A 19,439-nucleotide genomic window follows, 5' to 3' on the forward strand; every position below is an offset into this window, starting at 1 on the left:
ACTTAATCACACGGTACAATCATAGTATCATGTGCATATCAGGAATTTTATGATATGCATATATTAATCCCATCCAAAACACACAGAGGTTGCATAATGTAGTACATTATTATGATTATGTGTATAATGCAGGGGCTTGAAATGACAGAAACAAAAAACCAACTATAGAGGTTTTTTTTTTTTTTTTGAATTACTGCATGTTACAATAATTTGGAAACACTAGATGAGGGTGAGGATGTTCCAAAGAGAAGTAGAAAGAATGAAAGAAGAACAGACTAATTTGAATATTTAATTTAGAGTGATTTACAAGGATTGTGAGCAGCTGTTATGCATATATTAATAGGTTTAGGGGAAAGAAGGAGAATGTTGGATGTCAGTTCAGATGAACAGTATCCATAATATAGAGAATACATAAAATAGATTATGTGCTCAAGATGGGAACGAGACTAATGGAAAGGTCATTAACTGGCTGAACTGCCCCTCCACTGTATGGAATTGAGAATTTTTAGAAAGGTTAGTGCCCCACTCAACACAAATAGTAATCTAAGGTTAGAAACTGGAATTTTTGTACAGCTGTACAGAAGAGAACTAATGTTGTAAGTGGAAAATACAAATTAAACTACCATCTAGAGAACAAATAAATATTTATTACCAAAAATAAATCACCACACTCAACATTTCAGCCTTTGTGTTAGGGCTATCTTCATGAGTAAATAAAAGAATATATAGAAATAAAAACTTATAACAAAGAAACCAGCAAACTGTGATAATTCACTTTACTAACTGTAGGATGGGTCAATCTTCTGAAAAAAACATAACTGAGTTGAATATTATTCTTAAAAACAACACATTCATGATTATGTTAAAATCTAGAAGAGAAAGATGATCAGTTTGCAGATTGTATGCATCATCAATAGAGCCAGAATTGTTAGGAACACAGTATTTCTGAATTTATTCTTCGCTAGATAAGCATACATATTTAAGAAGATAACACTATACTATCCTATTAGCATACAGTATACAACCAAGAGAAGTCAATAGGATAATTAGTATCATGCCAAGAAAGCCTTGAGATATACACTGGCTGAAAAGAGAGAGATCTGATCATCTAGAACAGTGTTTCTCAAACTTCAGATATCTGCGGACCCCTTCTTAAATTTTCATTATTACCAAGTACCCCTAATTAATTCAAAAATAAATTAATTAAAACGAATAAATTAATTTAAAATATTAAAAAATTAAATATCTATTTTATTTGAATTTATATGTTCATGTAAACAAAAAATATGATTTATTTTTAATAGAACAAACTTTACAAAGATACTATAAAGTATTATAATTACAGCTATTTTGCCTGCTTCAGTTTAGGAGTGCCCCTGTTTAAATGTCATTGGCTATTTACTCATGGATTCTTAGGGCATTGTGAGTGTAAATGTACCAAAAAGTATATGTAGCATAAGGAATAGAAATTTACACAGACCTTTTTCTGGGTGTTGCGGCTTTTCCTCTTTCTGCGATGTCGAAAAACTACTGAGTGGGGGGGGGGGGGTAGGCAATTTGGTAGAATTAAGTTAGAAAAACCTTGGTTTTTTTCCGTAATATATATAAACATATATATTATATCATATAGGGTGGGGAAAAGGTGAAAGGGTTGATTTTTTAAAATAGGGAGGGGGGAAGGGGAAGGTGGTTGACGGGGTGCAGTCCGTTTCGACTATTCGTGGTCGTCATCTGAACACATTGGGAAAGTGGATGCTATGTCAGGTCGGGTAGGTGCTTCTGCTTTTGAAGTGTTTGTGTTGTCGCCAATTGGTCGGGGTTGTGACCTCAATTTTATGTTGTGAAGCTTCCATACCTCGGAGATTATGTAGGGCCTGTGTACGTTGATAGAGTTCGTGCCACACTTTATAGCTATTGTTTCCGATATTCTGAGCATTGCTTCATTGTCTTGTCTGTCTACTATGATGGCCTTGTCTAACTGCGGGGTGTGTTTTCCCAGAAATAATATACATACTATAAAGTTTTACTTACTTGAAATAATTTATCATCAACTGAAATTGCTTATGGTGAGATAAATTTCAGCAAAATTTGGCTCTATAGTTGTTAATTTCAATCTCAGATGCGGTTCGAAATCTATAATGCGATTCCTTTTCTTCGTCTTAATATCTACAAGGGCCGAAAATCCAACTTCGCACAGATATGAACTTGGAAATAGAAAAATGAACCTTACAGCTTATCTGTTAATTCAGGAAGTTCATTCTGTATTTGTAGCCAAAATGATGATAACGTATTCTCACTGTATTTATTTTTTAGGAAACCATCAGAAGCTAGTTCTAAAAGTTGTTCTTCTAATGACGTAGACCCTTTGGCATAAATTTGTTTTTATTGAAAGGGTATCTTATCCACTCAATATTAATGTCCAATTCAGGGAAATACTTTTCTAGATTCATTTGCAAGTTTTTTAAGCATGATAGTAATTTTCACATCCTCATCAATTTGTTCATTTGAACTTGCGAGCAATTCATGAAGCGATGAAAATGCGTCAAATTCTCCATTACCAACCCGCTTTTGCCATAACTTCATTTTTGCCAACGTGGTGTTCACTTTATCTTGGACATGAAATATAGAAATTTCCTTGCTTTGTAAAGATAAATTAAGACTATTTAATACAGTAAATATATCTGCCAGGTATGCTAATTGACTGAGCCATTTCCAATTATGTAAATACTTTTTCAATTCAAACTTTTCATCAAGAAAAACTTGTAGTTCATTCCGAAGTTCAAATAAATGAGTAAGAACTTTTCCATGAGAAAGCCAACGAACATCGGTATGGAAGTTGTGTATAGTTGTTTCCCATTTCTTTGCAAAATTGAGAGAAAAGTCTGGCATTTAGAGGACGGCTTTTAACATAATTTATGATTTTTACAGCTTCATCAAGAACTTTTCTTAGGCCTGTAGACATCATATGTGTAGCCAAAGCCTCCCTGTGTATGCAGCAGTGTGTCGACTTTGCATTTGGTGCAACAGCTTGAATCCTTGAAACAAGCCCTTTTTTAGATCCGATCATGGATTTCGCTCCGTCCGTGCTTATTCCAACACAATTTTCCAATCAAGTTTGTTTTGATGCATAAAGGTATTTATGCTGTTGAATATTTCTTCTCCTGTTGTATGTTCTGGCAAGGGTTGGCAATATAAAAGATCGTCCTGAATTTTTTGATTTTTTTCGTACCTAATGAACACTAGAAGATTTGCAAAATTTGTAATGTCAGTGGATTCATTTACCTGCAACGCATAATAACGACTCTTACGTATATCGGATAACAATGTTTGTTTTATATTTTCAGCCATTTCAGTGATTCTTCGATGAATGGTACTATTTGAAAGGCAAATCCGATCAAAAGATCTTTTTGCATTATCTCCGATCATAATTTCCGCTATTATTTTTGCTGCAGGCTTGACCAAAGTTTCACCAATTGTTTCCGCTGCACCACTTTTTTGCTATTAACAGCGACACACGCTATGAAGCTTCTAAAGTCTTCATGTTTTCACCTCTTTTTGAGATTCTTTTAAATTTTTTAGTTTATTTTGAAAAAATTCGACAGGTTTGTCCTTGCATTCATTATGTTTCGATTCAAAATGGCGATTTAAATTACATGGTTTCATGCTTTCATTTTTTAAAGTTTCACCGCAAATTACACATAATGGAATAGGTTCCTCTTCATTTCCCGTCCATGAAAATCCACATTTCAAGTAATTTATATCGTACTTACAAAGTTTTCTCATCTTCTTCCTAGTTGGTTCTTTAGAGATGTCAGACGACACACACATCAATTTCACTTGATCCAGATACAATATCAACATTTTCTTGTTGCTGACAGCTACTTGTATCTAGTATGTTCCTCTCTTTTGCACATTTTAAAAATCCAGTCTTTAACCAGTGATCCATACTTAAGAATTTGAAAGCTAAAAAAAAAAAAAAAAACTGTATTTAACGAACAGTCCTTCAACAAATGGCTAGTGAAAGCGGAACTCGAAACAGACAGCAATGGTAGGCCAGTAGAGATAAAGCAGCTATGAAGACGTCCATATGATTGGTGTGGTATTAACAAAAGATCGTGCTACTAATTGACAAAAGCAAGCTGACAGTTCAGTTGAAATGCTAATTCTCTTCAACCGAATGCCTTATATAATATCTGAAACACATTCACTCAAACAAAACCATATGTTGCCGGTGAACCATATGGTTTTGATTGTCTACTATACAGCATTTTATGTGGGAGGGGTCATGCGATTCATTAGTTCCGTTTTTACCCAGTTGTCTCTAATTGCACTATTTGTTGAGAAACATATTACACAGCCTGCAGATGTCTCTGTACCTTATTCAGTGATACAATAGGAAAACGTTTTACGATCTCAAACTTAAATTTTATTCCATGCATTAATGATGCATAGCCAAAAATTGCCACAGACCCCCTGAAGACCTTTCGCGGATCCCCCGGTGTCCGCGTACCACACTTTGAGAAACACCGATCTAGAAGAAGATCAGGAAATGGGATCTTTTTTCAACCAAGAAGAAAGGACTGATTTTTTGCAGTTTAATTCACAACACAAAGAAAATAAATCAAATAATTATTTAATTATTTAGCTAATGATCTCCTGCTGTCACAATTAAAACGACTCTCCCAAATTTTTGGAACACTGAAACAGCTATATTTATTGGTGTTTGAGGAATGTCTAACAGCTGTTACTGACTTCAAAAATAGTCCTGTCGATCTGTAATGACTTGTATGTAGTGCTTTGGTTTTTCCATCAAATCCTGTGTGAAGAGATGTCCAAAGCAAGTTTGCCAGTCTCAACTTGTCATAGCAACAGTGGCCAATGTATTTAATGTTCTCCAAGATGGATGTCAACAGATCTTCCTGTATGTCCATAGTAAGCCAGGTCATAAGTACACAGCACATCATGTGATCCTGGATGCAATAACAGATAGTTTGTCTTTAGGTGAAAAAGATGCACATTGCTTCTTTGATATACAGTTTGCATGTGGCATAGAGCTTATATTTATTAAGCATTCTGTATATCTTTGGGATTTGCTGTGAATATATGGAAAGAAAAAATATATAAAGTGGATGGAACCGCAATGGGCCCTGTAGCCAATTTCTAAATGAACTAGAGAACCGCAGCCACCCTCCAACATGTGGTTTGGCTGCGATATGTATAAGATGTGTTTGCTATTTGTTCACATGGTCCAGACACATTAGATACATTTTTAGTGCATTAAAAACAGCCACCATTCAAAAATCCATTACATAACAGAAAAAAAATCAAATAACTGTGTCCATCCTACAAGCACCTACCTTTCAAATAGTTCATTATATTTTCTATTTATAAGCCAAATACACACATGCACTGGAAGATATTTACACAAACAACCACACAATCATCCAACCCAACAAAATGATATCCTAAAAGTGTGTGTGCACATGTGCGCACACACAGAGAGAGAGCTACCTGTTCCAATGACACTGCTTTTACCACTGAACTCACATACCTTTGCCACACATTTTTATCAGACAAAAGAAAATCCATATCGGGATTTCCTTTGGCTTGCTCAGCTAATTTCCACTTATAATCTGATTTTGCCTTATCATTGTGGTTATCCTTCTTGCCTATGCTCTGTACTGCTCATTGCTTATTGGTAATTTTATATTCTCTCTACTTTTTATTTTATTTATTTATTTACAGGTTCTGCTTAATGATGCCATATATTTAACTCCTACCTAATCCTCCTAATCTAGGCATATAGTCTGATGCTACTTCTCTTAAACATACCTTGACTACTTTCCATGCACTTCGAACATCTTCCAGCTTCTATGCCATGGCACTGTTCCAAGCTGTTGTATAAATTCGTTGTAATCACTGGCTCTGCAGTTTCAAAGATACCTAATTTTAACTGAAAATTTCCATATATAGATATCTATAACAACCATGTTATAGATATTTACAGAGATTTCATGTTTGTTGTTAAGAAAGATGAAATTTTACAAATTAGTACTCTGCTACTGTTAAACCTTCAACTTTTACAACTTTTACATCAAAAAACAGTTTCATGTTTGTAAGAACATTTTCAAACAATATAACTTAATTTTAGAACAGTTTTCTGATTCTTTAGTAATTCTCATTCTCCAGAATGGAGAGAATCACTGTCCATTCTGGAGAATTAGAAAACTGCTCTAAAATCAAGTTTTATTGTGTTTGAAAATTTTCTTACAAAGATGAAACTGTTTTCTGATGTAAAAGTTGAAGGTTTAAGAGTAAAATCACTGCTCTAAAATCACTAAAAAGTTTATTGTCTAAGGCTTGCTAAGCAAGAGTTTATATCAACTTGGAACTCCAAATCTTATGATCATCAAATTCCTGCCATGTATCCTCAAGGGGTATACAGGATATGATAATATTACATGAAAAATTTACATCATTACTAACTTCCTATCTACAATTTTTCTCCAAATCAGTCTGTTACTGTCAAAACTCCAATATTATCAGATCTTATATTTCTGTCTTCTACGGCACTTTTTACTGTATCAATCCATCTACATCTTGTTCTTCCTCTAGGTCTTTTTCCTGCCAACCTGGCAGAGAACACTTGTTTTGGTCAACTTTCCTTGCCCATTCTGTTTAAGTGACCATACACCTGAGATTAGCTCTGCTAATGCATTTCTGGATGCTGACAATGTCAAGTTCTTTCCTAATATCCTCGTTTTTAATATGATATTGCCATTGATGCCATCTTTTCATGCCTCTAATCTTTCTCAGGACTCTTATATCTGCGGTCTCCTCTAGTCTTTGGTCAAGTGTTTTACTTCTGACCCAGCTCTCAGATTCATAAGTTAAAACTGGTTATAATTTATGGATCCGGTTAAAACTTGTATACAGCTAATTTAATGTTCCAACTAATTTCTCTCTTATTCCATACGAATTTATTCAATTGACTTCCTACCATACCAGCTTTGTTGATTCTGTTGTCTATTTCCATATTTAACTTACCATCTTCACTAAAAATTGTGCCTAAGTAGCTGAAATGTTTTACTTGTTCCACAGGTTCTCCATTCACAACGCAGTTGACATTTTTAATGATTCTGCCTATTGCCATTGTCTTTTTATTGCTGACCTTCATACCATATCTATTACAACAGTTATTTAATTTAGTCAGGGACTCTTGCAAAGTAGCAGATTTATTTAGAAGTATAGCATCATCCACATAAAGCAAAGAGCTGACATTAACATCTCCAATTTTGATACTTTCCTTCATAATGTGATCCATATAGATAATGAATAACAGAATAACAGAGGAGATAATGTACATCCTTGTCTCACACCAGATTTAACATTAAACCATCTTCCTGTACTTCCTTTAATTCTAACTGCTGACTTACAACTCAAATAAAGACAAAGTATTGCTTGATATAATGCCCCATTGACACCATATAACTATAGCGTATTGAATAGCTTCTCTCTTGGCACCTTGTCATATGCCTTTTCCAGATCGACAAAATTTAAATACAGATCTTTATTATATTTCCATGATTTCTCAACTATTTGTCGTAAAGTGAAAATCTGATCCTGACAGCCTCTATTTGGCCTGAATCCAGTTTGTTCTTCACCAAGCTTTTCTTCCACAATTCTTCTCAACCGTTTCTCATGTATACTTGCATAAATCTTACCAGGAACACTCAGTAGGAAAATACCTCTGTAATTCTCACATTCAGTTTTATTTCCCTTATGAGAGCTCTACTCCAATCATTGGGAATTCGTCCCTCTGTCCAGGCCTTCTGAACTATGCAGTGCAGCCACTGTAAGACTTTTATACCACCATACTTGAGCATTTCTGGTCAAATATCATCTACTCCTGCCACTCCTCCATCTATTCCAAATCTTATAGATTTCTAAATTAAGAATTCTACATTATAAAATTTTTGGATCCCACCAAAAACAATATATTGTTCCATATCATTTCCTCACAATTTCAGCAATCATCAACTACTTTTTGTATCCCATTACCACACTTTAATTCATAACAACAAACAGTCAAAGTTCATAAAAATCATAGTTGCATGAACCCCCACCCCCTTTAAACACAATATGCCCATACTTTAGGTCTTATATGAATTTATCAGTCTGTGTCATTTCAAAAAGCAGTTTCTATACAGAACAGAATTCTCTTTGTGGGATAACAGTGAAAATATTTCAATGACAAAAAGATAAACAGAAGGTTATATAGTTAAATATGGTCTAGTAGACTATCTACCTGAGTAATTGTTCCTCTTGTGCTAATCCAGACTGTAAAACAATTCAAAATAATAAAAACAGCTTGTGCTATCTGTAATCCTATCAAGTACGTATGAAGAAGATTTTCACCAGCACAGCCAAGATTATTCCTATTTTTTAAAAAGAGAGCTAGAATTGCAACTGACCTGGAAAGAAAAAAAAAAAAAAACACAAAATAAATATATAAATTCAAATTATCAATAATCATCAATCATAATAGCTCAAATATACTTTGTGATAATAACAATACTATCCTGCAAGCAATTAAGATAAGGGTTATATTAATATTTTTTATTACCAAAATACCTCATGGTTAAAATAATTTCTGAATTCAAGGTAATTAATGACATCAGTGATGTGCTTTAAAATTTTTGGTAGTAGCAACATTTGCTAGTTACAACAGAGCACAATAATAACTAAAAGGGCACTTCTTACAAGTTACTGATGTCAAATTGTTACTCACAAATCTGCAGCTGAGATTTTTTTTTGAAGTGGTTCAGCACATGAGTTTAACAAATCAGAGGGTTTTCTTGTTGATCTAAAGTCTAATAATGAAAAATAATAATAATAAATAAAGCTAAAGGAGCATTTAAAATGATCAACATTTGATTACAACAACAGAATACATACAAAAAAATCTAAATGTCTTATGCGTACATTTCTTTAATTTAATATGTGAATCTAATCCACAAAAGGTTGTAAATTTTTATTTATTTTCCTAACTTTACACTGACAACAGTACTACATACTGTTGTAGGACCAGAGTCCACAACAATATCATGTGCTATCCAATTTCAGAGCTGAGAAATCGAGTAGTTATTTTCTGGCAAATTATCTACTCCACTAGTGTGTCCTGCAAGGCACACAAAAGTATCTTGATATCAGACTGGAGTCTGAAGCTTAGCAGGTCCATAAAACTTAGCTGACACCATACACCTCTAAAGGACACAGTTGCAGAGGTAAATTTTGTTACAATGTGGTGATCTTCTTAAAGAAGATGCACCAAACTTTTTAAGTCACTTCACCACTCCAACAAAACAATGCAGTGGTCTCATATTGTGATGAAAATCACTTAAAGATATTTACAAATATTCATACTCACAGCAGGATTCAAACCAGACACTTGGTTGGAGAGAGGAAAATGATTTATGCTTTTCTAGCTAAGCAGGCAAGTTGGCAAAAAACTTAGCATGAGCATTCAAGAATTATAAGCACAGCCAATCTAAGATGGCATAGTCATTAACCAGAACGGGAATATAAGATTACAAAAAGCAGATATTTGAAGGCAAAGTAGCAGAGAAAAGATCCAAAAGAAGCCCTAAAGAGATGGATTACAAAACAGCACAAGTAGGTAAAATATCAATGAAAGTCTAATTATAATATTGCACTATTGCAATACGTTATATGCTCTCTGAGGATATCTTCCAAAAGTGGTAATGAGTAGAATATACTTCAAGAAGCTATGCTTAAAAATGAACAATAAACAGTATCTGTACATTAAAGCTTATGCTAGGAGAACATCATGCTGGAGGTTTAATGAAGTATAAACAACACTGGGAAAGGATTACAAACTATTTTAAGTTTTCCATTATTTTATTCCAGTCACAGAGACATCTATAGAGAGTACAAACTAAGATTTGTAACACACACACACACACACACACACACACACACACACACACACACACACACACACACACACACACACACACACACTCAAATCTAAATGAAACATGGAAATAAGATAGTCTTACATCCACATGTTTAAATTAGTTTTTTTGCATTTGAGCATGATACAAGTGTTAGTTTGTACTCCCTGAAGATGTTTCAGTGACTGAGATGAAATAATGGAAAAATTAAAATAGTTGTTACTCCTTTCCTAGTGCTGTTTATACTTCATTAAACCTCCAACATGAGGACAAGAATAATATCTAACTGGTATTCTTAAGATCAATTCCAAAGAGACATTTGAACTATAACATTTAAAAAATAGCTAAATCTCTATAGCATAACAAAAGTTTAGCACAGAGAAAAGTGGAGTGGAAGGAAAGTTTTTTTTAAGAACATGCAGAAAATGGCTGATAAATAAGGAAGGGTAAAGCAAGATCACTGAAGATGCTTCAGTGGATGAGTGGGTCAAGTTATTGCATTGCCACCAGTATGGTGAAGAGATGAATCTATTATGATATAAATTAGGGCAGTGTTTTTCTCAAAATATGGTACTTGTACAAGTGGGTGGTATGTAGTAAGTTTCAGTTGGCATGCAGCAAAAATAAATCACTAAAATTCCAAAGAGATGAAATTAATTGTCAAAGCAATTATATGGGCAATTTTTTGGGTTGCAAAAATTGTAACCAAAAACTTTTAGAATAACAGATAATACAACATATTAATAGGAATTAAGATGAAAAAAAAAAAGCAATTACCTTACTTGGCTTTTTACTAAACTTTTCTAGCAAAATTAAAGTATAAATATTTTAACCCATTAGCAATTAACCCATTTACCTATTAGAAATTATTCTAATGGGTAAATTAAGTATTCAGTAAACCATAAGGAATTAATACATAAAAATGTGTTAATGCCAAATATATTAATACATATGGTCACATTCCCATTCCTGCTCCAATGCAAGTGCTGCAGCAACTGATTCATGGTATCCAAGGCTTCCATCATCCTGTGGCATATGAGATCAACTGGAAAAACAGATGTACAACAAACATGCCAATTCATACATGTCGTGTTGTTTGCTTGATAATTAAAAAGTGTGCTACTGTAGACTTAACATTAAAAGTACAAAGAGATGATATTCAAGTCATTTCTATTTTTTTTTATATTAATTTTATTAAATTCTTGCCTTAGTGTTGTCACAAATAGTTCCATTCCTTGCATTAAACAACAATTTGTATTTAAAGTTTTTCCCTTGAAAATGGTGTTTTTTTTATTAAGCTGTATTAGTCCCATAACTTTTTCTATACTCTCCTGATTTTCCATATTATCTCTTCTTAGGATGGGAGTATGCAAACAAGGTTGTATCCCAAAAAAGTCAAAAATTAAAACCTTGCCAGTGTGATCAAAATATATTATCTAGAAAACAATGCAAAAAAAAAAAAATAATAATAAATAATAAAAATTCTTCACACTATTGTTTATGGATAAGAAAAATAGCCAATGATTGTTATAAAGGTATTAAAATGTCATTTCATTATAACATGTATACTCCATATGTCCTCAGGGACTTACACCCCCAGGGAACCTGATGCTGGACTACACCTTATTTCAAATAACAGAAACCTTACTATTATCTGTAGGTTGGTCCCTACTCTTCTTTCCAACTTCTCTTTCTTCCCTCTTCATTTTCCTCTCTGAAGCTATTAGAGTAATCGAGGACTAGAAGTGAATTTTTTCTATACTGCTGAATTTATTATACTAAGCACAGTGGGAGTCTGCCTTCTCTCCCCGGGTACTTGTCCCACCTTAACTGGTTCTTGAGGCCCAGTTACAGTATTAGCCCCAGTATTGAATTGTGGTAAGTGAGAGATATAAGGAGAATTTGCAATGGGATTTGGCTGGCCCTCAGCACTTCCTATGATATATACACATAAGATATATACACCAGGTGTATATATCTTATGTGCCTGCCACATCTGAAAATAATGAAGAAATTGAAGAATTTTATGAGAAAATAGAGGAAACTATTCAAGATACTGGAGGAGTGAAAGACATGGTGTTAATCATTATGGATGATTGGAATGAAAAAATATGAAAGGAAAGAATAAGTTCTGTTGTAGGTCCATATGGATATGGTATAAGAAATGATAGAGGTGATAGATAGATTGAATTTTGTTTAAAACATAAATTGATAATTGCAAACAGTTTTTATGGAGATACCCCAATGGTACATATACTAATCAAGCAGATTTTGTTATGATCAATCAGAGATATAGATATGGAATAACAAATGCAAAAGATGCCAAGTGCCAACTGTGGATCAAACTACAGACTTGTGAGAATTACAATAAATATAAAGCTAAAATAGATAACTAACAGATTTTGAACATTCAAGTGGAATACAAATAAATAACAGTAACACCAAGACTTTATTTCAGAATAATATAGCACAGTATATTGAAAAGAAAGAAGACACCAACAAATGAATCAAGATAAAAAAAAAAAAAAAACAATATTGACTGCAGCAGAAAAATATATTGTAAATACAAAGAGTCAATTAAAAAACAAAACAAAATATGGATTACTGAAGAGATGCTAGAAACCCCAATGGAAATGAAGAATATAAAAGATTAGATAGACAAATAAGAAATAAATGTAAAGAAGAAAAACATAAGATGGATCAATAATAATTGCTTAGAAGTAGAAAAATTAGATAAAGAAAATAAAATTATAGAGTTACATTGAAATAAAATTTATTAATAACCAAAAGAAAATAACAAGCCAACAGTTAAAAGATAAGAATAAGAATGTTATTATAAATCCAGAACACAAGACACAAAGATGGAAAAAATCCCTAACAGAACTGCATAATGACCACAGGCCTGGCAAACCTACGATCAGTGTTCATTCAAAAAAATTCAGGTAACTTAAAGAAGAAACAGTAAGCTCAATAAAAGAACTACCTAATGGCAAAATGACTGGATGTTATGGAATATCATCCTGAGTTAATAAAAGAGATAGGGGGAAAAGGAAAAGATTTATTAATTGGAATAATACAGAATATATATGATACAGGCATACTACCAGAAGGCTTCATAAAATCTATTTGCATTCCGATACCAAAAAAGAATAAAGCAGCAGAATGTAATGATTTTAGAATAATTAGTATCATATCCTACTTCAAAAATGCTATTGAAAATAATAAAAAAATAGAATGTTTTCTAGAATTAAATGCCATATAAGTGGACAACAAAAAAAGGATTCATGCAAGGAAAAAGTACAATTAATGCCATTTATGAATTCTTCTTCTTCCCTTCAGGTATTAAGCCTAGTGGCCTGTTACAGAGCTATCTCTAGCCCTTCTAAGCCGTACCTGTCCCGGGGATAAGGTGGCTAGCCCTATGCCTCCCAGTGTGTCCACAGGGCCCGTTTTCCTGCTTGCAGGAGGAAAAACCCAAGATAAACTGGGGAGAAAAACCTTGTTGTCCACTCCCAAGACCAGCTAACTTGGCTATGTCTGAGAAAGATCCTTAAACCCCTCAATGTCAGCGATGAGAATTGAATCTAGGACACTCCTTTCTCAGACATATGGTTGCGAAGTGCATAGTCACTCGGCTAACCATGCAGACCAATTTATGAATTAAAAACTATTATTGAAAGATCAATAAAAATAAATAACATATAACTCTGCTTTATAGACTTTTAAAAAGAATTTGACACAGTAAGCCATGAAAAGTTAATAGATGGATTAAGAGACATTCAAACTGATACAAAAGACCTCAGAATAATAACAGAATTATACTGGAATCAGAAGTCACAAATTATAAATGACATTAATAATAAAACAACAGATATCAAAAAAGGAGTGAGACAAGGGCGTTGTATAATATCCCCCATACTTTTCAATATATACAGTGATATATTGAAATGTGAACAGTGAAATGATAATGAAGGAATATGAAGAAAATGAAATGGAAATAAAAATAAATGGCATTAGAATTAACAATATTAGATTTGCTGAATGATTTGGTGTTCATAGCAAAATAAAAAAAGTTACAAAATATGGTTGAAATATTAATCAAAAAGAATAAGAATTATGACTTAGTATTAAATACAGCAAAAACCAAGTATATGGTAATAAGTAAAAATGGCAACAAAACACAAATTTAAGATAATAACTAATATTTAAGGAATTGACAGCGTATACTGGAAATATAGATTAAATAAACTTTAATATACACTTTCCGATATTTCGGCGAACGTCACGTTGCCATCTTCTTGGGAACTTACTAAAAAGACACGTGCACACAAGGACTAATACAACAAATGAGACTGAGGCTAGGACGCTAGCGTTTTCCTAAAGTCCTGATGGTGCCCCCTGGCGGGCTATATTGGTAGTTCTTGGTCTTTGGGCTGAAGTTCTTTTGATAAAAGTTTCCCAAATTTGGGGCAGTTTCATGCATCCAAATTTGTTGAGGTTTGGCATGTTCCTAAGGGCCGAGGCTGATTCCATGAATAGTCTTTCATACTTGAACTTGCGGTGTATTACTGTGGCTTTCTTCCATCTTATTCTGTGGCGAGTATCCAGAGCGTGGTCTGCAAGCCCAGAGTGGCTGTACTGGTGAAATCGGATGTAATCCTTGTGTTCTGAGATTCTGATATTTGCTGTCCTGCCTGTTTGGCCAAAGTAGGACAGTTTACAGCTGCAAGGGACCTGGTATACACCAGGTAGGTCTAGGGGAAGTGGTTGGTCTTTGGTGGAGCGGATAAGGGATGCCAGTTTTTTATGTGGTCTGTAACAGGTGGTCAAGTCATGTTTTTTTAAGATTTTATTGATTTTTTCTGAGGTGCCTCTGATGTAGGGAATAGTGATGGATTTAGAGTAATCTTTTTTGTGAAGGGGAGGGGGTGGCGGGTTGTGGATAACTGGGTTAAGTATTTTTTGGATTTTTTGGAGGGGGTAGCCGTTGGCTGAGAAAGTGTCACATCCGTGACACTTTCTCAGCCGTTGTGAGACCGGGTAGTGTCCCTTTTCACTTAACTAAGAAAATAATTTCTTGGCATCCTTAATTTATAGTATAACCAAATGAAAAAACTTCCAACATCTATCTCTAATCCAGAGTATTTTAGTATTAAGGTGTGACACCTTTTGACTACCTGTATATGGAAATATGACTTCTGCATTATTTCAACCTTGGTATTCTGTGACTGATGGTTATTTTCCCTTAGATATGAGTAGCTCTGCTCAGTGGTGGGATAAGCCTACCATTGGGCAGACCCACTGCTGAGGGTTCTTCTCGATGGCAGGGTGAGCCTGTCACTAAATGAAACTACTGCTCAGTTAAATGATCCCTTGGGTCACTCAATGTTGGGTAATCTGAGAGATTGCACGAGTTTTTGGAGAGGTATTCCTGCACTTAAACATACCTCAATAAAGGTCAAACACTTTATTCAGGGTAGCTGGTATTATCCGGGTAGTGTCCCTTTCCAAAATGCATGTCTGTAAGGATATGTGTGTTGCATTATCGGCAACTGATGTAAAGTCATTAGTCTCTATATACAAGACTGGTCATGAACTGACTTCACAGGCAAACTTGCTTACACTTGAATAAAGGATTAAATTAAGTATATAATTTCTTGGCATCATTAATTTATAAATAAACAGACTAAAATAAGAATAATAAAATTCTATGTATGGTCCACATTGAATTATGGATGCCAGATGTGGACAGATACAAAATCCATAATCAGGAAATTATACACCTTTAAGATGTGATGCTATAGGAGAGCATTGAAGATTTCTTGGAATGAGAAAAAACTAATGAAGAGGTATTGAAGTTAATGGGAACCAAAAGAACACTCAGAAAACCTTATAAAGACAAAAACGCAAGATGGCAGGAACAAATCAAGAGGATTAGCAGGGAAAACATCTTTGGAAGTACTGGAGGAAAGATTAAAAGGGAGAAAATCTCCTGGAAGGCCAAAAACTTCTTGGGCTGATGATGTAAATAAATCGATGGGTAACAAGAGCTATTATGAGATCAAAAGAATGGCAGAGACAAATCTGAAAACAAACCCCAACTCAACATCACCAAAGTTAACGATCGGTACTATCAACGTGAGAAGCCTGAATGGCAAAGAAATGGAGCTAGCTGAGGAATTAGATAAGTACCAGATCGACATAATAGGGGTGACTGAAACAAAAAAGAACAAAACTGGTGAGATCTTTCTCAGCAATAAATACAAAATGTTATATTCAGGCAATGACAATCAAGGAAAAGAAGGAGTAGCCATAGTATTCAACACAAAATACGAGACTAATCTTCTTGAATGGCACTCAGTCTCAAGTAGACTAATGTGGGCAAATATGAGAATGGGGAACTGGACAATGAGACTTATTTGTGCCTATGGTCCCACAGAAGGTTCTACTAAGGTAGAAGTGGAGGAATTTTGTGAGGCTTTAGAAAAAGCAACTGACACAATGAAAAAGGAAAAGTTGGTCCTTGTTGGGGATCTAAATAGGAGAGTAGGAAATGATTGTGAGACATACAAAAATATTTTGGGAAAATTTGGAGAAAAGAGCAAAGCTAATATCTGTTGGATTTCTGCTCAGGACATGGACTGGTTATTACTAACACCATGTTCCAACATAAAAATGTGCACAAATTCACATGGAGAGAAGAGGCAAGGAATAAGAAAAGTCTCGTTGACTATGTTATTGTTGATAGTGATGTTTTCTCCCTGGTGCAGGACACCAGAGTGTATAGAGGATTTGAAATTGGAAGTGATCACTATTTAGTCTTGAGCAGGATAAAATTGAATTTCATATTGAAAAGAATAACATGTAAGAAAGTTTGAAAGCGAATAAAAGTTGAGCAGCTCTCCAATGTGAACTGTAGACTAAAATACACAAAGATTATTGAAGAAAAAATAAAAGAGTTTGAGAACAGGAATCAAACCTTGGAGATTCAGTGGCAAACTCTGAAGAAAACATTGATTGATTCAGCCAGAGGCATGTGGTGAGGTTGTCTGCAAGGATAAAAAAATCAGAACTCCCTGGTGGACACAGGAAGTTAAAGAGGCAGTGAAGGAAAAGAAGAAAGCATACCAAAAGTTCCTGGCAAATAAGTCAGCTTGTGCTCTTAGAGAATACAGAGACAAATGTAAGAAAGCTAAACAAAAGTCATGGGAGGACTTTGGCAAGAATATAGAAAATAAATATAACAAGAAGGTGACAAAATATTCTGGAAGTTGTTGAAGAAGCTTAGGAATGGAGGAAAGAGTGCTGTAAAAGGAGTTAGAGATGATAAAGGTGACATGAAAACAGGAGAAAAAGATATCCTTGAAGTATGGAGTAATTACTTTGAAAAACTGCTAAATGAAACAAGCAGTGATGATAGCACAGTGGTAAAAAACACTGACCAGGCATGCAGTCAAGAATACATATCCATACTTGAAGTACAAAAAGCCATCAAAGGCTTGAAATGTGGAAAGGCAGCAGGAGTAGATGATATTCGACCAGAAATGCTGAAGTATGGTGGTATAAGAGTCTTACAGTGGCTGCACTGCATAGTTCAGAAAGCCTGAACTGAGGGACGAATTCCCAATGAGTAGCGCTCTCATAGTACCAATATATAAAAAGGGAAATAAAACTGAATGTGAGAATTACAGAGGTATTTCCCTACTGAGTGTTCCTGGCAAGATCTATGCAAGTATACTTGAGAAACGATTGAGAAGAATTGTGGAAGAAAAGCTTGGTGAAGAACAAGCTGGATTCAGGCTAAATAGAGGCTGTCAGGATCAGATCTTCACTTTACGACAAATAGTTGAGAAAGCATGTGAATATAACAAAGATCTGTATTTAAGTTTTGTCGATTTGGAAAAGGCATATGACAAAGTGCCAAGAGAGAAGCTATTCAATATGCTGCAGTTATATGGTGTCAGTGGGGCATTATATCAAGCAATACTTAGTCTTTATTTGAGTTGTAAGTCAGCAGTTAGAATTGAAGGAAGTACAGGAAGATGGTTTAATGTTAAATCTGGTGTGAGACAAGGATGTACATTATCCCCTCTGTTATTCATTATCCATATAGATAGTGGTATTAAACATGATATCAAAATTGGAGATGTTAATGTCAGCTCTTTGCTTTATGTGGATGATGTTATACTTCTAAATAAATCCGCTACAAGTTTGCAAGATTCTCTGACTAAATTGAATAGCTGTTGTGATAGATATGGTATGAAAGTCAGCAATAACAAGACAATCATCATCATCATCATCATCAAATTCCTGTCATGTACCCTCAAGGGGTGTACAGGATATGACAGTACTACATGAAAAAATTACATCATTACTAACTTCCTATCTACAATTTTCCTCCAAATCAGTCTGTTACTTGTCAAGACTCCAACATTATCAGATCTTATATTTCTATCGTCTAAGGCACTTTGTACCGTATCAATCCACCTATATCTTGGTCTTCCTCTGGGTCGTTTTCCTGTCAACCTGGCAGAGAACACTTGTTTTGCTAATCTTTCCTCTCCCATTCTATTTAAGTGACCATACCATCTGAGATTAGCTCTGCTAACGCATTCCTGGATGCTGACAATGTCAAGTTCTTTCCTAATATCCTCATTTTTAATATGATATTGCCATTGATGCCATCTGTTCACGCCTCTAATCTTTCTCAGGACTCTCATATCTGCGGTCTCTAGTCTTTGGTCAAGTGTTTTACTTCTGACCCAGCTCTCAGATCCATAAGTTAAAATTGGTTTGAACACAGTCTTGTATACAGCTAATTTAGTGTTCCGACTAATTTCTTTCTTATTCCATATGAATTTATTCAATTGACTTCCCACGATACCAGCTTTGCTGATTCTGTTGTCTATTTCTATATTTAGTTTACCATCTTCAGTAAAAATTGTGCCTAAGTAGCTGAAATGTTTTACTTGTTCCACAGGTTCTCCATTCACAACACAGTTGATATTTTCAATGATTCTGCCTATTTTCATTGTCTTTGTCTTTTTATTGCTGACCTTCATACCATATCTATTACAACAGCTATTCAATTTAGTCAGAGAATCTTGCAGACTTGTAGCGGATTTATTTACAAGTATAACATCATCCGCATAAAGCAAAGAGCTGACATTAACATCTCCAATTTTGATATCAGGTTTAATACCACATTCCTTCATAATGTGATCCATATAGATAATGAATAACAGAGGGGATAATGTACATCCTTGTCTCACACCAGATTTAACATTAAACCATCTTCCTGTACTTCCTTCAATTCTAACTGCTGACTCACAACTCAAATAAAGACTAAGTATTGCTTGATATAATGCCCCATTGACACCATATAACTGCAGCGTATTGAATAGCTTCTCTCTTGGCACCTTGTCATATGCCTTTTCCAAATCGACAAAACTTAAATACAGA

General features: G+C 34.4%; 1 protein-coding gene across 1 annotated transcript in view; it reads right to left on the reverse strand.

The window, feature by feature from the left end:
* LOC150097350 (diacylglycerol lipase-beta-like) overlaps positions 1-19,439 on the reverse strand; it is a 290,177-nt gene that overhangs the window by 225,544 nt on the left and 45,194 nt on the right. The window contains exon 3 of the mRNA XM_090407293.1: positions 8,309-8,474. Coding sequence (XP_090263419.1) covers positions 8,309-8,474 — 166 coding nt within the window. The remainder of the gene's footprint in view (positions 1-8,308; positions 8,475-19,439) is intronic.

The sequence above is a fragment of the Typopeltis vanoorti genome, chromosome 17 (assembly GCF_054136105.1).
Source record: "Typopeltis vanoorti isolate ZY-2024b chromosome 17, IOZ_Tvanoo_1.0, whole genome shotgun sequence".
Taxonomy (NCBI): Eukaryota; Metazoa; Arthropoda; class Arachnida; order Uropygi; family Thelyphonidae; genus Typopeltis; species Typopeltis vanoorti.